Consider the following 23,689-nt stretch of genomic DNA (forward strand, 5'->3'; position numbering starts at 1 on the left):
GAGTAAATGAAGAATATTTTATCACTATTCATATTTTTTTTATAATAACTAAGCACTGTCATTATCTCAGTCTAATTACTGTATTATTAAAAAATAAAAAAAACATTTTGGATTGGCAGTGCGTGCAGAATTATTAGGCACGTTGATTTTCTGATCTTTTTTTTTTTTTTTAGGCACGTTTTACCAATTCCAAACCATATTAATCATAATAACTACAATTCATTTTGTATTTAATCATTTATAAGTGATATATAATTGTTCATGAAGGCTGGAAATGAAAAACGCCTTATATTCAGGTGTGCAAGTTTTCTTTTACAGATAAAATAAGTCAAAAAAGAGATTTAAATAAAAGAGATTTAACTCAGACTGAAAAGTCAAAAATGAATAAATGCCCATGAGAAGAATACAAAACTAATGCAATACTAGAGATTGCAGTTAAGGCATGAACATTGGAAAGTGAAATACTCATTGAGTCAGCAGGGTCAGACAAAAACAGGTGGAGAAGAAAAGACACATGTTAACTGCAAAAGAATGAAGAATTAAGGTGAAGAATTAAGTGTGAAACCATCAGGAACCCTTAAGTCTCCAGCGTGGCGCTGGAAGAGTATTTCACATTTTCCAGAACTGCAACCTACCTGGAGTCTCCAGAAGTGCAAGGTGTCAGGATCTCAGAGACTTGGGTTAGGTAAAGAATCCTAAAAAATGACCCCCACTTAATAAGAATCACAAGCTGAAGTGTAGTAAAATACATGAAGACTGTTTTTTTATAGGCTTTATAGACAGCCAGATTGAGAGTGACTCTTGAAGGACCAGCACCACATCCTCTTCTACCACTATTTGAAGAATTCATCTTCCAGAATCTGACAGTAAGTTTTGGGAGTTCATTTTTAGTCCATCTCTGCAAAATGGACTTCAGGGTAGGAGATGGACTAAAAATAAACTCCCAAACCTTATTAAAACATATTCTGGAAGATGAATTCTTCAAATAGTCTTTTCTTCTCCACCTGTTTTTGTCTGACCCTGCTGACTCAATGAGTATTTCACTGTCCAATGGTCATGCCTTAACTGCAATCTCTAGTATTGCATTAGTATTGTATTCTTCTCATGGGCATTTAATAATTTTTGACTTTTCAGTCTGAGTTAAATCTCTTTTTTGGCTTATTTTATCTGTAAAAGAAAACTTGCCTAATAATTCTGCACACCTGAATATAAGGCGTTTTTCATTTCCAGCCTTCATGAACAATTATATATCACTTATAAATGATTAAATACAAAATTAATTGTAGTTATTATGATTAATGTGGTTTGGAATTGGTAAAACGTGCCTGGAAAAAAAATATGATCAGAAAATCAACGTGCCTAATAATTCTGCACGCACTGTATAGTGGACATCATTTTATATTATATATATTTTTTAAATATTTACTTATTTATTTACTCATTACAGTCTTGAAAATTTGGTGAGAAATGTTATTTTGTGTAAATTATATGGAGACCTGCACATGATATGCAGACAAATATATATATATCGTGGCCACAAATTAAAGGCACAGTATGTAAGAATTTTGGATTAAAATATCCAAAAACCACTAGAACAATGTTATATACTGTATTTTGTTGACTTGTGTACTTATATTATCCCAAATGTTTCCAAAAATGTTTAAATCCAGAGAAATCAGCCATTTTAACCCGTGTGATTGCGTCGTCTGTCAATGACGTCATATCTGCACTACACTCGATTTCTGGTTTACTGCTGTAGAAACCACGGAAACACCAGCGAATCTTTAAAACATTATGTTTTATTGGACAGATGAGGAACTGTTTGGATATTTTTATAGACAGAAAATGAATCATTGTTATACATCTCAACACTCTTATTGTTTGAAACTCTCGTTTTCTTGCTTTACTGCGAGTAACATGTTTGTGTCATGCATCAGAGACAACACTATTTTGTCAAGTGCCTAACATATCATAATCAGAAAGAGCTTTATTTGTAGTAACAGTAATACAGCATTTTCTCCACCTTACAAGACATCTTAAAATGAGTTGCATGCCGTTTAGCAACACAAGTCATCCAGCTTTTATTAATATAATATTATTATATTGATCTTAGATTACTGCAGCTGCAACATGTGCCTCATGCCAGTCACAGAGTGGACGCACAGAGTAAAGTTATAACTTTCAACGTGCTCAAATGTATTTTGTTGTTTTGACCAAGTAAAACAGCGCTGCATTACCACACAATTTTAATCCGTAAAAATAAAGTGACCTGTACGAGTAGCAATTCAGCACTTTTAGAATAATTATACAATTTTATAAACTAAAATAATGTGATTTTAAGTGATCAAACGTAACTGTAATAAAGTTCAGGATCAGGGATGAATGAGGCGAACGTTAATCGTAACTTTAACCGTAACTTTATTCGTAAAATAAACATAAACATCAAAATGAAATGAGAGTCAGCGGCATATTTGAATAACAAAAACAGCAATGTAAAATGTCCTGCGGCTCTCGCTCCCGTCCTGCTTCACACAACAGTAACGTTAATAAAACTTGAATACACTCGCTCATCCATGAACATGATTCCCGCCTGAGTCCCGTCGGATTGCTTTCCAACGGTTGTGGAGGTGAAGACGACACTCCCATGATTCCACACTCATTCATGCCATCATCAAGCTACGCCTTTGTTTTTGTTTTGAATGAACAATATTTAGCGGTGAAACTTACATACTGTGCCTTTAATCATTCGTTCTCTCGTTTCAGTAAATCATGGCCACGTTGTACTAATTCGTTCACCCGTTTTGATTGAACTAAAACAATGGAACAAATTATTATATTGTGTGCGTGATTTACTTTAAACAACAAGGGAACGAATTAGTAAAACATGCTGACATATTAGCAAGTTGTGGGAACTATTTGTTCATTCACTGCCATGATATACATATTTTTTACCGCATGTCATGTGCAGGCCTCTGTATAATTATAATATATTGTCACCACAAAAAAATCCTAATGGTCCTAAAAATTTGCTTAATTTTCTTTATAAAATGTATAAATATATTAATAATGTAAAACATAAAAATATTTTCTCATTTTTTTGATTTTGGAGAGTAGTATGACCCGCATTTTTAGTATAAGTGTGAAGAGAGTGTTTTTAGATAGGATGGCGTAACAGATATATATGGGGTTTTTTTCTGATGGATATTGATTTCGTAAGATTCAGATTCCTCTGCCTACACATGGGTGAGTCTATGCACTTTATACCCATTAATAAGTGATACAGATTTACTTTAAACAACAAGGAAACGAATTAGTAAAACATGCTGACAAATTAGCAAGTTGTGGGAACTATTTGTTCATTCATGGCCACAATATACATATTTTTTACCGCATGTCATGTGCAGGGCTCTGTATAATTATAATAAATTGTCACACAATTTCTAATGGTCCTAAAAATTTGCTTAATTTTCTTTATAAAATGTATAAATATATTAATAATGTAATACATAAAAATATTTTCTCATTTTTATGATTTCGGAGAGTAGTATGACCCACATTTTTAGGGTAAAGAGAGTGTTTTGTATATATGTATGTATGTAACGTCCTGTATATACTGTATGTATTTTTTTTGTGATGTTTTTTTTTTTTTTGTGCATGGTTTATCATGAAATGTGCTCATATGTTGCTGAAATGATCATATGTTGCAGATTTCGTAAGATTCAGATTCCTCTGCCTACACATGGGTGAGTCTATGCACTTTATTCCCATTAATAAGTGATACAGGTCTCTGCATGACTGTGTTACACACACTCTGAGTGAGTTCAACTACATCCTTTCAACCATTTTCCTGTTTTCCTCTTCTGTCAGTAAGTTTCCATTGGATAGAGATGTTATATAACAAAAGCCGGTCAGTAGATACCATGGCAACTTAACCGAACAAAATAAAACAACGTGACTGATGCATCTTGTTCAAACTAAGAGTGGACCGCTTTAAAGACCTGAGCCAGTCTAATCCAAAAGTAATATTTCTGGTTATCCATTTAAAACGCCATATAGTGGCAGATTTGTTCACACCAGCTACACAAGAAAGCATAGATCAGCACTCAACAACTCCCATAAATCTCCATCCATCATTCCCTGTTTTCCTTTTGCCTTTCCCATCCGGCCTCAATAATGGCTGTTCGGTGCTTTGTAAACACTCCTATCGAATTCGTCACGGTCCTTGTCCACGAATGGCCATCTCTGACCCCTCGACTGGCCATCTCTGACCCCTCGACTGGCCCACCCCCCTTTCTCTTCTTTACGACAGAGAGGTGGAGGGGGGCGACCCAAAAAACAAGCACCTAAATGTCACCAAAGTCTCGACTTCAATTTATGAGGTCAATGTACCGTTTTTACAGCCCTGAGAGAGGCCCATCTTATCTCAAAGACACTGTTGACATAGCATGTTTTAATGGACTGTGGGAGCAACGATACTTGGTCAGTTTAAGACGAACCACAGGTAAGGGATCTAGTCTTATAAACACAGGCTAATAGCTCATCGTGCACTTAGTGTGCAGTTGGCCAAACATGATCATTTCAGCTAAGATGGATGAAGACACGGCCGAGTTATTATTCAGTGGTCTGTCAGAGGACAAAGAGAGAGGTTAGAGGTGTGTAGAGAGGACATTTAGCTTAAGACGGTACCACGAGTGTGCTGATGTGATTCAACAACTTCCCAAAAGCTTGTCCCGGTCAATTTCAAAACTAATCATGATTCATCACACAGGAAGTCAACATGCATGAACACGATCACACTGACACTCTCAGGGAACGTGAGGCTGTGAGATAAATATAAAGATCAAAAAATGCTGTGAAAGTGTTCACTGACTCTGCACTTCAGTATCCCTTTGTTCTGACCTGGACACGTCCTTATGAGATTCACCCACAACAGAACAATGACTCACCCGTCTGGATCCTGATAGTTGATGTTCAGCCTCTTGGTGGAGCCCAGTAACTCTACAACACAAGATAAAGTACACAGACGTCAGCTTCACATGAAGAAAGTCAATAGAAAAATTATACTTTTGAAGCGAAACAAGACGCTAGGGTTGAGATTTGCATCAAAACCTCACATATGAGACACAACCTGGAGTTGTGTACAGTGTAAAGAAAGTCATAGTGGTTTAGATCCGATGGTGAACTGATACTAATGACTAGAAAGCAGGGAGCCCAATTATATTTTTGCATCACACCAAAAGACTGTAAATCTCCATTGATTCGGTCTGGTTCTCGAGTCGTCCGTTTGTCTCTAGGTCCTGAGTCCATCCTAAAGATTCACGGCTGATATGCCACATGAAGCAAATGAGAGGGCTGTGTGTCTTTCATTCACGGTACGCTGTGTAATTTGTGATGATCTCTAATAGACTCTCATCAATACACAGGATCAGCAACCAGGTCCCACGTACAGAAACACAGACATATTCGCTTGAATTTTACAACCTGTAACTAAAAAAGTCCGAATAATTGGATAGTTTGAAGAGAGCATTACGTAGGGTTTGAAGTGTTTGTAGGCCTTGCTAGGTAGTTGCTAATGTGTCGAGTGGTTGCTCTGGAAAAATAGATGTATAATGAGTGGACGCTAGATTTCTGCAAGGCAGTTGTTAGAGTGTTCCTGATGGTTTGTAGGTGGTTATTAGACAGATATATTTTGGTGCCACTAGCGGTGCAGAAATGACTGCACCTTTAACTTTCAGGTTCATAACTTCATGCTAAATGGGTCTTTCCCATTAGAGCCCCGGAGGACGTCTGGGATCCAGACTGATGAGATGGTCTGAGGACCTCTGGGGTTTCCTGTTAGTTTACTAGGAGATACAGCACTAAATAACAACTGTCTCTTCCTGTGAGCAATAAAGGGCACTTCATTAACCTCTGACCTCTGCCTGACCTCACTGGCCAGCTCAGGGGGCGTTAAACTGGCAGGAGACTGGAAAATGAGAGACCGCTCAATAGTGATCTTGGAGTCTTTGATCTTCAGCAATGGTTGCCCTTAAGGGAGACAAAGCACATGGACAGTGTCTGAAGACCATAAGCCAATATGCCAAAACCCTGATTCACCACATCCCTCAAAATGTTCACAGAAGGTTTGTAAAATGATGTCTGTTTTTTTTTACTATTTAGCTTCTAAAAACATCTTCTGAAAGTGAAATGCATGGCTAGTTTGTTGATACACTGAAATCATTTTCAGAGATGTTAATTATTGTCAGAAGGTAGGAAGATATGGAGATATAATTTTTAGCCACATCGCCCAACCTTAATTTACACTTAGAAATGTGGCCTGAATTCTTTTCCATGCTCCTTTATTATATTTTGTTTCATTATTCAATCTACATGTTCTGTTTTAAACCAGCTTTCATTTTGTACTTCCAAATCCTTCCCGAGTAATGACAGAACAATTTAACCAGACACACAGGAACGTCACAGGAACCACAGTGTCCGCCTAAAGGTGAATCGACTGTTTGTATTTCCAGTTCGGTGTGGTCAAAGTTCAAGACAAGGGGGCATTGGGATAGAATTGGACCTAGAACACAGACACTGGATACACCCACGATGTGGTGTCACAGTGATGATCCATCGCCCCTTCCTTATTATGAAGCTGTCACAGCCATGAGTGACCAAAACACACAAAAAACCTTTGAAGTCAAGCTCTATAACCTCAATCCACAGGAGCGGTTAATCGACATGGTCTGAATGAAACCTAGTTACCTTCCATACATAATGAGAAGCTTTGAAGTGAAGAGCTCTACCTTAAAGAATGGAAAACAATCTGAACCAGAATCGTTAATTTGCTTAGGTTATTTCACTTCACAATTCCATTAACGATTATTTTAGTACTTTTGATTTGTGTCTGCCTGATTTTAGTCTAGAATCTGCTAAAAAAAGTAATTTGTATGTGAACCGGACTACACTGATCGTGCTAAAAAAAACACACCTTCTAAAACGTTCATCTGCTAAACATTTGTTCAAGTTATTTTTAATGTCGTTTATGAGCAAGAAAAGGCACCTCCTCTTTGGTTACCACACTGTTCAGGCTTAGAATAACTACTTATTTTTTTATGCTAAAAGTGGCGGGCATAAAGCAGAAAGGGTTTTCCGCCACAAGAATGCATTTGGCCATTTTAGCTCAACTCTGCACAATTGAGAATATAGCTCTTGAACTGCAATGCAGACTTCAGGTTTCTGCTTGTTTTTGTGAAGTATTTTGTAAAAAAAAGAAAGCACTAAATTTAGACAACCACTGCTTATATCAAAAGTACACAATTATATGTTCATCTACAAAAGAACAGCCAACGCCTTTCACTACTATAACTGACAATGTGTTGGAGCCAAGCTGTAAACATACACACCCAAAGGAAAAGCATGGCTTATGATTTTACTCCAGCTGGAGTCACACAGATAGATTGTGCAGCCATATTAAAATATCACAGGCTTTGTTGCACAGGTAGTCAAACCAAAACGGCTATGGTTTAGAATTTATGGCTTAAATTCTAGACTGAGACAGATAGACAGGTCTATGAATGAGAACTTTGTGACTGATGAGTTGCGCTGGCAGAGCAGTTAAAGATACAAGCTGGAAACCCAAGAGTCTATTTTATGTCTGATTTTGGTTCATTTGGTTAGTTTGAGTGCATTTGAAAAAGTGGTCAGGCTTCGCTACACGTGTACTTCTATTGAATCTTACGGATGTAAACCACTATTAATGATCAAATTTGCATCTACGCATGGCAGTATTGCTGCAAGCTGTATATCGTTAGTTCGCTAGTCTTGCATACCTTGCATACCATATAACATAACAATGATCACCTTTTTGTCATGAAGCGTTACTTTAGTACAATGTATGGCCACAATTTCAACACAACACTATGGTGGCTGTAAGAAAGGTCTTCAGGATCAGTAGAAACTTTCAGGTAGATATGTTGGAGCAAAATTCTGCAGGAAATTGAACCAGCAGGAACAGGACTGGACGCCCCTGACCTATTTGGTAAAGGTATCACTGTGCGTTTTATTCCAGAACATGCAGGTGCAGTGGATGGAAAAATGAATTGGAAAACAGTTTTGGAGAAGCTTTTGGAGATTCTTACTTTTCCCTTAGGTTGCACTCACAGCTACTACTGTAAAGGGGTGTAACGATACACAAAACTGATGGTTCGGTACGTCCCACGGTTTTGACGTCTCGGTTCGGTTCGGTTCGGTTCATTTAGGTGGAGTGGGGGGTTTAGAAAGCTAAAATTGCTTCTTTTTTTTTAACAGTGCTTTAATTAACAAATTGTGTCCTTGTCTTTAAATTAATTCAATTACAAGTAAACGTTTCGCAAGGATACATTTTTTTATCTGTTAATGCTGTAAACTAGGAGCCCTTACTTGCACATTACTATAACATTAAAGCTTAACAACAGAGCCTAGACTTTTAGCCTAAATTCAGTTGCTATTTATTTTTAGATATAATCATAATCAACACTCAAGTAACAAATTGTATGAAAACATGTAAACTGCACATAAGGCAGTTTTTACATTAACATTTTTACTCTAATTTATTATTGAAATATAATCATTTACACAGTTGCTGTCATTTTCATGACAGATATTTTAAACATACATTAAATAATCAAGATGTCATTAACAGGTTAAGTAAAATATAATATATAGGCTAATATAGTGCATTTATTTAGTGAAAGAGTTCATTTCCTTAGCAAACCAACAAGCTGTGGACACTGAATGACTTGCCTGAGGTAAATAAAGTGAAAAACTAAGCGTTTTTATTGACGTATTTCCGCTGTTGAAACACTGACTGAGCGATTACACGAGTTATGATGCCTTTCAGTAAGTATACTGTATCTTTCAACATACCTTCAGGTGTCCATTCATGTTTATTCTGTAACTGAGGAAAAGAATCGCGTTTACTCGCGCTCCGCGCTGCCGCTTTAAATGAGGAGCCTAGTACGGTGATCTGTCACGCCACATCAAAGAGCGCCAAAGCGACATTTAATGTTTGAATTTCGTGATCAAATAGACGTAGTAATTGAAAGATTACACTTTGCTTATTATCAAATGTAACAAAACACTGAGCTTATTGCGATTAAATGTGGTTAATGGTGGTTAGGCAATGCTGTATTTGTTACACATAAGACATGAGGTCCAATGAGCCGGGACAGCGGGGGGCGGGGCGGGGCAGCAGGGGGCGGGGCGGGCGTGTTCGGTACGCCATGAGAGTATCGCGATTCGTATCGTGGGTGGTGTATCGCGGTTTTTCGGTTCGAATATCGTTACACCCCTACTTGTATTTAACAAACTGACATCAATTGTGGCTTTGATCCTTCAGCTAAATGTTTGATGTTTGATTTCCATACACCGGCTCCTTCCTGCACACCAACCCGCCCTGAGCAGTCATGACCACTGAACAATGGCTTAATGACTGGCAACCTTCCTCTTCGGTAATGGCTACTTCTTGATTAAACTGAAAGAAAGCAGTCAAAAGGAAGGGGTGGACTGCCTAGCATCTGTGGCTGTTTCGAATGTTTGAGGCCTGAAGAATTTCAACAGAAAGTCAGAGGTGGCAGATTCCAGGAAGTTCACAGCTCCATTCGAGTCCTCTTGACCTGACAATGGAACGCTTGCAGTGCTGGGAGATTACATGTTTGGAGAAGGAGAAATGCACTTCTACTGGTCCCCTTATCGGCTGTGTAAATGAAGCTGGCGACAGCTACCCCTCTGTATTTTTGTTCCATATCATCTTGCTCACAAAACTTGGTTGTTTCAGAGCCCTGCAGAAAACTAATTGCAATAACCAAGTACACTACAAAATAAGTTTGGCGATATAGTATACACATTTGGCCATATAGTATACAGTATTTTAGCACTTGCTTGATTAGGCTATGTCACCGGAAGCATGAGATCATAGGAAGAAGGAATTAGGCTTCCTATAGTAGCCCTAGTATTTACTTAAGGTAACATCCATATCCTGTCATCAAGACTTCCTCAGTGAACATCTGGGATCTTTTCCACATCTACAGACAGAAATCTTAGACACTGATCAGGGCAAATGCATCATCCTTCTCACCGTCAAGCTCTTTCTCTTAACCAGTCTCAAGTTACGTAATGACACCAAATTCCAACCCATCTACATTGTTCTGGTCATCTTTCTAGCTCTTGTGAAGCGCACATTGATACCGTGCACAACGAGAGACAGGGAGGCGCAGTGCACTTCTGCACCAGCGGGCAAAGACAAACCCATTTCAGTTCACCTACCATGTCTTTGGTGGTCTTCTTTGTTTACACGTTGTTTTCTTCATGGAAGAATACACTTCCCTTTGTGAGCCACTTTTCCGGTTTGTGCTATCCCAAACCAGAGGTGGGGAGGGAAGAGGGGGTGTCCGCACAGACGGAGGGATTGTTAGAGCAGGGACAGAGGGTGCAAAAGCAAGTGTGACCCTTGGCGAGATTAGGTGGGGGGTCTGTTGACACAGGCCCCATCGAAAGCAGCCAGGCTTTCAAGGACTTGGGATAGGCCCCTTATTGCACTTCCTTCCCTAGACCATTGTTCCAAAAACTAGGATCAGTTAGACTATTGTGTACGTTCAGTCTTCCCCAGTAAAACACTTCCAGGTCTCTATACAGAGGGTGAGAAGATCCCCTGGTGAGCTCACTCAAGAAACACTTTTGTTGTTCTTGCTTCTAGTGGTTAGTACATGTGGCACAGCACTTATCGTCTACGGCTTGAACTCATTCCATGGCAGTTCCTTGTGTCATAAAATGGCCATGGTGGCCTCTCTCTGGATTAAACCTTAACATCAAATATACAGACTTGGGAAGTTCAATCCGATTCTGGAAATCAGCTATATTTCAATGTCCATCACCATACATTTCAGTGAATCGTTTTAACGTTTTGTTTGTGCCATCACTTACATTGATCATGGAAGAAAACAAGACATTATTATTTCTTACCGTGTATTTTACTGCATTGAACTTTTTAACATCTACAATTTACTTGGCAACAATGGCTTTTTCTTCAAACTGAAGATGCCTCTGATTGCAAAATCTTAACTATCAGCCAGCCCTGAGCACTATGAGATGTGTCAGGCTGTCACTTAAACTACATACTCTACATTTCATATGCAGCTAAGAAAAAAATGAAACACAAAGCTAGAGGAAACTGAGCCAAGTAATTTGTTCTACACTATCCCCAGCAGTTCCCCTGAGATGATCACTGCAGCATTACCGGCAAAAAATTGCCTGTGAACGGAGATAAAGGTGAACAACTGCCCCAGCTCATAGTAGCCGCGTTTCCACTGTCGCATGCTAGTGCGTGCCAGGGCCAGTCGCGTTTCCACAGTCACTTCCGGGGCTTGATCGGGTCTCGCCGGGGCTTCCTCTGAGTCAATGGTCAGGGTTTTTTGGTCCAAAGCGGGCCAACTCGGGCTTGAGGAGTGGTTACGAACAGAGGCGGAGTTTCCCTGAGTCAGGAGACGGCAGCGCCGGATGATTTCATATACCAGCTAACATCAGCATTAAAGACTTTTAAAATCATTTTAGCTCAAAACTCACTTTCATGTTTGAATACCTTCTGTTTGTGATCCGATGTAGATTCTGATCACCGCGTAAGGTAAAAAAATATTTATAAGTTACGCGATGCAAAGGACTGCGCGCTAACCATTACCAGAGTAAACATGGTAAATATGACCGCTTGAAGAAATCAGACAAATCATAAAGGCTATCACCATCATGTTTTTTATTTTATCTGTCAGTTCGTGTCATCTCTTACCGGACTGTCTGATATCCATATTTAGCTCTGCATAGCCTATCATAAAATAAAGCAACTTTTTTTTCAGGAGCTTCCTCTGTTTCTCTGACTGAAAATATAACTGTATGGGGAGAGAGTGCTAAAGCTCCTCAGGTCGTATTTTTGGTGGCATATTTGTAGAAATGATCATTCTTTCTAAATGTGATGTAAATATGTCCTGTAACAAATAAACAGAAACAGACGCGACTGAATAAGCGTGTCCTCTTTCTTTTGTGAAATAACGGTAAACCACTTTATTTCTGTGTGACTAATGTGCAATTTTAACACAAATTAATTCACTATGATCAATGTATCACTTTTTATTGTAAACCTGTGGTAAAACATCGATGCTTGGGTTTCCTTAAAACAACAAAAATGGCAGCTAACGGTCGCTTTTATCATGTCCGTTTTGCGATCTCGCTGCTTCCAGTGATTTCTTTCTGATTAGTTTTCTGATAAAACTTCCATTTGTAGGTGAAATGATGGTTGGTGTGACGAGGCTTTTAGCCCGGCATGGCCTGTTTAAAGCCCTGGCTCACACTGGCCCAACAGTGGAAACACGGCTAGTGATTCTCATTTAGGAGGGATGGCAGACCTTTTACACACTTAAACCTCTCCACACTGACTCACGTCACCCTGTTCTCAAGAACCCCGATGAAGCACTGATAACAGAGAGTCAGATCATCCATGAGAGATAAAGCCGGTCTTTATCGGTGTTATATCTTTCTTTCCAGTATTTTAGGCCTTAAACTTTGCATGCAAGAAAGAAAACCCCATTCTAAACTACTTGCAACTAAAATGGCTGCAAATGCAATGAGTGTCAATGATGACAGTCAGGAAAACTTTGTGTCTACACTTTATTTTGACATATTTAATCTGGTAAGAAGCTGTTTGTTAGTTACTTCCAGTGTTTTGTACTAACATAACCCTAAGCCTAGTGTTTTCGTGTCACCCCTAGATGACACTACCTCTTAACCACCATCTATTTAGTGTTATTCTGTAATTTGCCAACTACAAAAAAGTAATTTTAGGAGGCAGCGGCTCATTTTTCTTGACTCTGGAGCCTTGAGAATGTCAACAGTGACGTCTGGGAAGAATCAAGAAGGCTCAGAGTTTGACTGAGGGAGGTACGGAGGATGGATTAGCGTCAAGTTTAAAGAGAAGCAGGGAACGTACAGAGTTCGTCCTGTCCTGCTATTGCTGAGGTTTGGGATGCCCTTGCCTGCTCGGGGTTAAGCATCACAGCGTGTAAATAAATAATCGTTGCAGATGGGCCCAGAGGCACATGTGGTCACGCATGCAGCCAACTCAAACACCCCGCAGAGCTCTCCCTTTAAACACATGCATCAGAGTCCTCTGAAAAAAAAGTTGGAGAAAAGCTGCCTTATTTAAACTGGAAAGACAGTTCATGCTAGGACTACTACTAACTATTAGTTAGTTTGTTACAAACTCAGCTCTGTTCTTAATTTGGTTCCACCATTTGTTTTCTGAAGGTAGAACTTAGCTAGTGGGTTTTAAGTAATTGGTAGTCACATAATGACTTTTATCTTTATCTATACAATAAGCAGCCATCAAATCTATGAGCAGAAATTGAGAAAAGCTTTACCTGGTAGAATTACATTTCCATTGAAATACAATGCATAAATAGTCATGAAATAATATAATTAGTAATTTAAATACAATTTGATTAATATATTGGTGAGCCTATTTCCGCCACAGCTGAGCCAAATAGTTCCTTACACACAGCTGGTGCAATCGGCCCCAAGAGTCTCAAAAAGGTTAAATGTCAACAAATAAAACAGGGCTCTGAATGTGGAAAGAAAATCCATTCACTAGATTGAGGAAAAGAGAAAACTTTCATCTTGGCTTTCATATTGTAACTTTTGATGGATTAGGGTCATTTCATCCACAGCAGAAGAGGAGTTCGGAACAGGGCTGCGACATCCCCTGAAAGGGTCAGTAAATGTACGTTGGAGTTAATCTCAGGAGTCAGAGGGCAAAGGTTGAGCACAAGATTAGTTTTAACACCACAGTCTTAAGCTTGGGAAACAATAAGTTCCAACTGCTTTTGTAGGAGAGTGTTCAAACTCATTCCATGGTGACAAACCGATGCAAAAACAAACAAATCAAATGACCGTTGACCTTTTTCGACAAAATGTAAAAGTTCAACGTTTGATCATTCTCTTAAACTGGAAAAGTGAAAGATCACTGTGTTCCTACAGCACACTCAAAGTTCGGCCCAATCCTCGTCTCAATGAAGTCTCTTACATTGTTACAAACCACTTTAACGAAAATGCCAGAGTAATTTGCAATGATTCAATTTGGTTTCAAGCTAAGACCGAGAATATTAGATAAAATGTACAGCTGCAGCATCCAATTTCACCAAAAGCCATTCGTGAGAGCTAGTCCTAAATGCTCAAGGAAAGTAACAGAATTCACTTTCGGTTTTTGCCACGCCTTCAACTTTAAACACAAGACTGCATTTTTGAAATGGCATCAAATCACAAAACGTTTCAAAGAGCGCTGCCATTCTATAGAGAGACTGTGGCAGTCTGCCGCTGCCAAGGCCTGGATCTGTGGCCTCTGGAAGGCTATGCATATCCAAACCAAACACATTCCATGATTTTATGTCCTGAAGAAACCAATCCTGGTTTTCCTTTAAAGTCAGATAAAACAAAATGATCTCTAGAGACAGAGGAAGCAATCTCATACTAATAAATCAGTAATAGAAGTCCGTGGGTTTGCAGACTGCGTGCATGACAGATTTCTCAGCTCGGTCTCAGTCTCGGGGAGTCTGTTGTGTCAGCGGAGTCGTGCTGTCACAGGGCTAGCGGTGCAGTTAATGGGCACGTCTGTGACTGCACTGCGGTCAGGCCGTGTCACAGAGGACAGAGCAGAGTGCGAGACGCGCTTTCATCTCCGTGCCAAATGATGTGGCCCGGCAGCTGTGGGGCCGGCCACTGGGGAGAGCAGAGAGACAACTTAAACAACTGTAAAATCACTGATGAGCAGGTCCTCTGCGAATATGCACATGCTGAACGCCAATTTTCAAACTGGAATGCCTGTCACATTCCCTGCTTTTCACATATTGTTCACATATTGCTTCTTTAAGTCTAGTAGAGCAGTGGTTTTCAGTCCTGGTCTTGGGGAACCACTGGACAGCAGTGTCTCTCTTATCTGACACATTCACAGTGCAGTTCATGGTGCTCTCTCCAAACAAGCTGATGATCTGAATCTGGTGTGCTAAATAAATGTGCTTCTCAAACAGAAGGCTGCATCCTAGTGAGGCTGTGTCCTTCATAGTCCAGAGTCCTCCTCAGCATTAAATGCTAGAATGGGACGGTCCAGTAAGTGCGCACGGCTATGTCACATATGTTGCAGCCTCCACGGTCACTTCACAAAAATACTATTTAAATTTAATTTTGGAAAAATATAGTGTATTAAAATGATACTTCGTATTATAAGGGTTAGGGTTAGGATAGGATATTAAGGGATAGTTCATCCAAAAATGTAAATTCTGTCATTAATTACTCACCATCATGTTGTTCCAAACCTGCAAGGCTTTTGTTCATCTTCAGAACACAAATTGAAGATCTTTTTGAACTTCTGAGAAATCTGAGACAATTCTGTCCCTCTATTGACAGTCTACGCAACTACCATTTTGATGGTTCAAAAAGTTCATACAGAGATCGTAAAACTAATCCATATGAATTGAGCGGTTTAGTCAAAATTTTCTGAAGAGACACGTTCACTTTCTATGATGAACAGATTTAATTTAGACTTTTATTCACATATAAACATTCATCAACTCACACATCAGTTGTGGGAAACAGAAGTTCAAGCATGTTCTCTTGATGTGGGAGAACCAATGAGGTTCATCCTCATGTTACGCAGCACGTTTGAGCTTCAGCAAGAACCAATGAGGTTCATTCTCATGTTACGCAGCACGTTTGAGCTTCAGCGAGAACCAATGAGGTTCATCCTCATGTTACGCAGCACGTTTGAGCTTCAACAAAATCAATGAGGTTCATCCTCGTGTTACGCAGCACGTTTGAGCTTCAGCAAGAACCAATGAGGTTCATTCTCGTGTTAAACAGCACGTTTGAGCTTCAGCAAGAACCAATGAGGTTCATCCTCGTGTTACGCAGCACGTTTGAGCTTCAACAAAACCAATGAGGTTCATTCTCGTGTTACGCATCACGTTTGAGCTTCAGCAAGAACCAATGAGGTTCATCCTCGTGTTACGCATCACGTTTGAGCTTCAGGAAGAACCAATGAGGTTCATTCTCGTGTTATGCAGCACGTTTGAGCTTCAACAAAACCAATGAGGTTCATCCTCGTGTTACGCATCACGTTTGAGCTTCAGCAAGAACCAATGAGGTTCATCCTCGTGTTACGCAGCACGTTTGAGCTTCAACAAAACCAATGAGGTTCATCCTCGTGTTACGCATCACGTTTGAGCTTCAGCAAAACCAATGAGGTTCATGCTCGTGTTACGCAGCACGTTTGAGCTTCAACAAAACCAATGAGGTTCATTCTCGTGTTATGCAGCACGTTTGAGCTTCAACAAAACCAATGAGGTTCATTCTCGTGTTATGCAGCACGTTTGAGCTTCAACAAAACCAATGAGGTTCATGCTCGTGTTACGCAACACGTTTGAGCTTCAGCAAGAACCAATGAGGTTCATTCTCGTGTTATGCAGCACGTTTGAGCTTCAACAAAACCAATGAGGTTCATCCTCGTGTTACGCATCACGTTTGAGCTTCAGCAAGAACCAATGAGGTTCATGCTCGTGTTACGCAGCACGTTTGAGCTTCAACAAAACCAATGAGGTTCATTCTCGTGTTACGCATCACGTTTGAGCTTCAGCAAGAACCAATGAGGTTCATGCTCGTGTTACGCAGCACGTTTGAGCTTCAACAAAACCAATGAGGTTCATTCTCGTGTTACGCATCACGTTTGAGCTTCAGCAAGAACCAATGAGGTTCATCCACGTGTTACGCATCACGTTTGAGCTTCTGCAAGAACCAATGAGGTTCATTCTCGTGTTACGCAACACGTTTGAGCTTCAGCAAGAACCAATGAGGTTCATCCTCGTGTTACGCATCACGTTTGAGCTTCAGCAAGAACCAATGAGGTTCATTCTCATGTTATGCAGCACGTTTGAGCTTCAGCAAAACCAATGAGGTTCATCCTCGTGTTACGCATCACGTTTGAGCTTCAGCAAAACCAATGAGGTTCATGCTCGTGTTACGCAGCACGTTTGAGCTTCAACAAAACCAATGAGGTTCATTCTCGTGTTACGCATCACGTTTGAGCTTCAGCAAGAACCAATGAGGTTCATGCTCGTGTTACGCAGCACGTTTGAGCTTCAGCAAGAACCAATGAGGTTCATCCTCGTGTTACGCATCACGTTTGAGCTTCAGCAAGAACCAATGAGGTTCATTCTCGTGTTACGCAACACGTTTGAGCTTCAGCAAGAACCAATGAGGTTCATCCTCGTGTTACGCATCACGTTTGAGCTTCAGCAAGAACCAATGAGGTTCATCCTCGTGTTACGCATCACGTTTGAGCGTCAACAAGAACCAATGAGGTTCATTCTCGTGTTAAACAGCACGTTTGAGCTTCAGCAAGAACCAATGAGGTTCATCCTCGTGTTACGCAGCACGTTTGAGCTTCAACAAAACCAATGAGGTTCATTCTCGTGTTACGCATCACGTTTGAGCTTCAGCAAGAACCAATGAGGTTCATCCTCGTGTTACGCATCACGTTTGAGCTTCAGGAAGAACCAATGAGGTTCATTCTCGTGTTATGCAGCACGTTTGAGCTTCAACAAAACCAATGCTTCTTCGTTTTATATGATAAACAGATTAATTTAGTCTATTATTCACATATAAACATTGGTCAGCGAACATAAACAGAAGCTCAACCGAACCTGCTTGAAGCGCTCGATTCATATGGATTCGTTTTACGTTCTCTTTATGAACTTTTTGAAGCGTCAAGTGCAAGTTGCTTTATGGTGTTTTTCTGTCATATTAGGACCTTGATTGAATCGGCCAACTGACAGCATTTAATTTGGATTGATCTCCTGTGAAGAAACTCGATCCAGGTATCAGAAAGGTACATCATTTCAAGAAATCTCATAAAAAAAAAAAAGAATGACTTCAAGGTGCTTTGTCATTGTAATTTACTGTCACTTCATTTAACACAATGTGCCATGGTTAAATCCATTAAGCAGATTTTCCCCAAAAATCAGAATGGAAAAATGGGAAAAAAAGTTTGGGGCTGCTGATGAGGTGTTTCTGCACGTCTCAAGAGTAGACCCATAACATCTGATGAAGAAATAGCAGACTCAAGGAAATGTTCTCGCTATTCCAAAAGAGAGAAAAAAAAACTTCTCAACTGCTTCATGACAAGAGGCCGCCTTAATTATAAGTGTGCAAGAGCTCCAAAACTACAATTTGATGAGTAAAGTGCAAACAGGTTATGAAGCTAGTAATAAAACAAACCATAAATGTAAAGTGCAGCCTGTCAAGACAGAGAAAAATAAGATGCTGTCATACTAAATTACGTGAAAGCGTTACAGCTGCTTTTCTGAACCAACACTTTGAATAAAGAATTTTAGACTGGCGGAAAAGCTATGCTTTTCATTAATATTTGTAATGGCCCAAACCACCATCCAGATCACAGGTGCAAGGTTGTGCCAGTGGCCACAAGGGGAATGCATTTCAACTAGGATTAAAACAAGCCGTAATTTCCTCCTGCTGCTTCCTATTATGTCTCAAAAGCAACAACAGAAGAGGTGGAGATTATTCAACAAGAGGGAAACATCTGTTTCAGTCATGGGTTTTCCCACTACAACCAGAGGATCTGGACAACTGCATTGGAGGCATGTAGGCTAACCTGGAAATAACCCTCATATTCATGCAGCGCTCCACATTAAGTCATTGATCTCGAATCCGAAACATTTATTGTATTTGTTTAGAGAAAACAATTAATCTAGGATCAGATACATGACTACAAAGAATTGAGCGAAACAATGTATCTTCATATAGCTGGAGCTACAAATGGTTTTAAATTCTGTGTGCTGTCAAGAATTGTGGTATTTCTGAAAGAGAAGTGCGATGCAATCCCTCAAATGCTGGCCCAAATTACACAGTTTACCATTTTGAGGCAGTCCTCACTTACAGCCACCCGCTTTAAGTTTTGAAACCATATTTTAGGGGTAATAAGGTAGAATGCAAAGCCTCATATCGGAGGCTGCGTAGCATGCAAATGATCAGCGCTCTGAATGTGGGTGTGTGTGATACACGTGGACAAGGCAAATAGAAGACAGTCACAGCTCCAGTGCTGAGCAGCTGCAACACCATGGCAGGCCTGTTTCTGTGTGGCTTCTCTCACGGTTTGTTGACTCAGCAGAAAATTCAAAGTGTCACTTTAGCACAGGTGATGACATAATGATGATGATGATGGAGGAAGAGACCAATCAAAACTGCTGAGTATGTGGTATGTTGATGTGTTGATGCAGAGGTGGTTTACTAAGCATGTTCTGCTAGTAGTCATTTAGCTAAGACTTTTATCCAACTTGACTAACAGTTTGCTTACTGCTGGTTCAGTCTTCCATGAGGTTAAAGGGATAGATCACTTACTCACCCTCATGTTGTTCCAAATCTGTGTGAGATTTTTTGAAGAATGTTGGTAATCAAACAGTTGACGGTAGCCATTGACTTCCACTGTATTTTATTTTTATTTTTTTACTACTATGGAAGTCAATGGCTACCGTCAACTGTTTGATTACCAACATTCTTTAAAATATCTTCTTTTGTGTTCAGCAGACGAAAGAAACTCATACAGGTTTGGAAAAACATGAGGGTGAGTAAATGATGACAAATTTTCATTTTTGGGTGAACTATCCCTTTAATTGTCTTCATCAAGGGTGTAATAATGGGTGTACAGTAATTTGTTCATCCAAATAAGCAAATCAGAGTTACCGCCATTACGTCACACTCCCTTTTACAAAAGCTTCACTGTTTGTAAATTGTGTAGCATATAGCTGTCAAATGTATTTTTAGTTTCTAGAAATATCAAAAAGTGACAAAAAAGTATATTTTTTGACATTTTCATGACAAATAAGCACATTTTCAGCAAAGCTAAATGACTAATTTTTTCCCATTACTGTAACACAAAAAAGAGATTAAATCTGATTATAAAGATATTTACACTGTACATTCTGATAGTGTACTTCCTTTAATTTGTGCTGATTTAAATGGAAAAAAAAACAACAACTTTGTATTAAAGTAATAAGAAGCATTAAAGGAACAAGAAGTTTTTTCTCTTCTTTCTTTTGATTTTGGGCTGAAAAAGTGATCTGATCCGGTTTCACGAGATTCACTTTTTAAAACAAAAATATTAAATATTTTAGTACCAATTTCTTGGCCAAAAAAGTAGTTTTCTTTAGAATGCATACAGCAGCTAAAACTGTTATTCAACACCACACACACACACACAAAAAGGAATGCATTTTGTTCTCATGATGAAAAGGAAATTCACACCCCACGCTTTGTTCAGAACGGCTTTTTTCCTCCTATCCCAAACTTTCATCGGTTTACCCGGAATCCGCTCTATTGCACAGAGATCACATGCTGCTGGCATGTGATTGACCGTATCCGTCTGAGATACGCAGGCGCTACAGGAGATAAGGTGACAGATTAACAGCAGAGCGCTTCTCCTGCCATATCTGTGCTTTGACTCACGTCCGTTCATCTCCATATGAAAAGAGCTGGAGCATTTCCATTTCTCCCGTTAAAATATATTAGAGAGCTCATAAAAACTAAATCGGTATTTTGTGGATTTTAGTCCACATCTATTAGCTTTTAGGTCATCTATAAACTAGTAGTTCTTGAAGTAAAACAAACTTTAAAAAACCTTGGCATAGATATAGATTTTCTCTTCCAGGAAAGCAGACTAAACATACAGATCTTTTTCGAAGGACTGTACACAAATTTTTGTTAAATTAAAATATATCTATCTTTAGTAAATTGTAAGGATTATGTTCTGTTTAGTTTTCCTGTGTTCCTGCTTTTCTTGATGCGTGTGCTCATATGTGCTCATTGGTTGCTGTATAGCCCTCATTTTCAGTTTGTTTTTTGTTTTTGTCAGTTCTTGTCTCTGTTAAGTGGTTGTTCTGCTCCTGCATGTGGATAATCAGTCTCCTGGGTGTTTGTTATTTTGCTTTATTGTTTATTAAAGTTTTACTGCTGCATTTATATCCTGCCTCAAACTCTTTCTTGCTGCAAATTCACTGTGACAAATGAATGTAAAGCCTAGCTGTTTGTGAAAGTAAAAGGCCTGCAAAGATTTAAAGACCAAAGTGCCAATCACAACAGACTGAACCCTCTGACCAATCAGAGCAGAGTAGACCAATCACAACAGACTGGGCCATCTGACCAATCAGAGCAGAGTAGACCAATCACAACAGACTGGGCCATCTGACCAATCAGAGCAGAGTAGACCAATCACAACAGACTGAACCCTCTGACCAATCAGAGCAGAGTAGACCAATCACAACAGACTGGGCCATCTGACCAATCAGAGCAGAGTAGACCAATCACAACAGACTGGGCCATCTGACCAATCAGAGCAGAGTAGACCAATCACAACAGACTGGGTCATCCGACCAATCAGAGCAGAGTAGACCAATCACAACAGACTGGGTCATCTGACCAATCAGAGCAGAGTAGACCAATCACAACAGACTGGGTCATCTGACCAATCAGAGCAGAGTAGACCAATCACAACAGACTGGGTCATCTGACCAATCAGATCAGAGTAGACCAATCACAACAGACTGGGCCATCTGGCCAATCAGAGCAGAGTAGATCAATCACAACAGACTGGGCCATCTGGCCAATCAGAGCAGAGTAGTTTAATCACAACAGACTGGGTCATCTGACCAATCAGAGCAGAGTAGACCAATCACAACAGACTGGGTCATCTGACCAATCAGAGCAGAGTAGACCAATCACAACAGACTGGGTCATCTGACCAATCAGAGCAGAGTAGACCAATCACAACAGACTGGGTCATCTGACCAATCAGAGCAGAGTAGACCAATCACAACAGACTGTGCTCAACTCGTGGAAAGGAGGGGGTTTAGAGAGACAGGATCTTCGAGCAAGTCATTTTAGACATCTATAAATTACAGAAACGTCTGTCTGTCTGTCTGTCTGTCTGTCTGTGTGTGTGTGTGTGTGTCTGTTCCTCGCATATCTCTCGAACCGTTAGTCCGACTGATTTCAAACTCGACAGGTGTCTCGCCACGGGCACGAGTAAGTGCAGTGCCAAGTTTGACATTGTTTGGATGAGAAATGCAAAAGATATCGTTAAATATATCATTTTTAAAAGGTTGTGGTTTAAAAATAAACATTCTGACACTAGAGAGTTGTATCGGTCAAAGAAGCCCCAAGAAGGTTGTGGTTTAAAAATAAACATTCTGACAATCTGTCAGCTACACTGTTTACTTCTGAATATTATAGTTTGGTTCCAAAACGTGATAAATCCATTTTGATTAATTTGAGTAAAAATGTGTTTTCTTTACCAAGAAAGTGGCAAGATGAAAACCACTATTTTCTGTTTCAAACTTTCACATAGCATCTTTAGGTTATAATATCATAAAAAAATTCAAATCCAGATTTGGATTTTCAACGATTTATTATAAAAACTGATTATTTTTCCCCAAAAATGCAATAAATTCATGACACTTTTTTCTTCAAAATGCTATCATATTGAAACTGTTGAAATCAGCCGTCGCTAAGAAATATCTCCTGAACTTTTTTGACGGCGATCAGCTCACAAAAACTGATTTTGTACGGGCACTTTGCACTGCTCCCTGAATCGCGACGTGCTTATTCATTTGTGGATGTTAACTGAATCTATATGTCAGCTATGCTGTTTACTTCTGAATATTATATTTCATTCTGGTGCGCTTAACGTGATCGCTACTGTGTAATAGTAGCCTATGCTATTCACCAATTAAACATATCCTATTCAATGCGTTCACAGTCTCTTTCACGGGCATCATTTGTAGTAGCCTATTCACAAACTGTTTGCTCAAAAATAGCGTTTTCTCGGAGTTCACTGTGTGCTTTCTACCATGCACAAATAAAAATGTCACTGCTCATTGTTACAATTACACAGCAAAAGTTCATTCAATCACACCAAACCAACAATTACTAAAAACACACACAAGAACTGATTTTGCACGGGTATTTTGCACTAGTTTGAGAAATTAAGTGATTTGCATTGTATATTATGAGAAAATGAAAGTGTTTTTTGACCTTTGATGCATGTAACAATGATGACCTCCAAAACAAAATTAGGAACTTTAAAATAGCATAATAGGGGCACTTTAACCAAATTACATAGTTTGTAAAAAAACAAAACAAATTTATTTTGATAATTTTTAAATGTTGTTTTGTATAAATACAACATCCAAACAAACTGATTCATAACACTTAATGCAATGAATGATTTTAGGTGAGGGAGTTCACTACTTTAGTTCACACCTGTAAAGATACACATGAAATGCAATGTTGAAAAAGAGTGATGTAACATTATGTCACGTAACACCACAGGCTAATTGTGAAAAGAAGCTTTTGAAAACAGCTACTGTAACATTAATTAAGCAATATCACAAGAGCAAGTCAGATGTTGTTCCGAATATTAGCACGGCTTGAAGAATGAATTAATTGGTTGAGTAAATGATTCAATGACTCACTCATTATGATCAGTAGGTGTCATAAAGGTCACAAAGGCCCACTTGTTGCTACTAACTGGTGTAAAAAGCCCTAGTGCTGGTGGATTGTTACATCAGAA

The 23,689-nt window shown here is 39.3% G+C and overlaps 1 protein-coding gene across 5 annotated transcripts in view; it reads right to left on the reverse strand.

The window, feature by feature from the left end:
- The window catches only part of LOC311293249 (CASK interacting protein 2), a 76,903-nt gene that overhangs the window by 37,103 nt on the left and 16,111 nt on the right, over window positions 1-23,689 (reverse strand). For all 5 annotated transcript variants that reach the window (XM_084413373.1, XM_084413372.1, XM_084413371.1 and 2 more), the window contains exon 3: window positions 4,947-4,998. In XM_084413373.1, coding sequence (XP_084269499.1) covers window positions 4,947-4,998 — 52 coding nt within the window. The remainder of the gene's footprint in view (window positions 1-4,946; window positions 4,999-23,689) is intronic.

The sequence above is a fragment of the Rutilus rutilus genome, assembly GCF_951802725.1.
Source record: "Rutilus rutilus genome assembly, chromosome: 1".
NCBI classification, from domain to species: Eukaryota; Metazoa; Chordata; class Actinopteri; order Cypriniformes; family Leuciscidae; genus Rutilus; species Rutilus rutilus.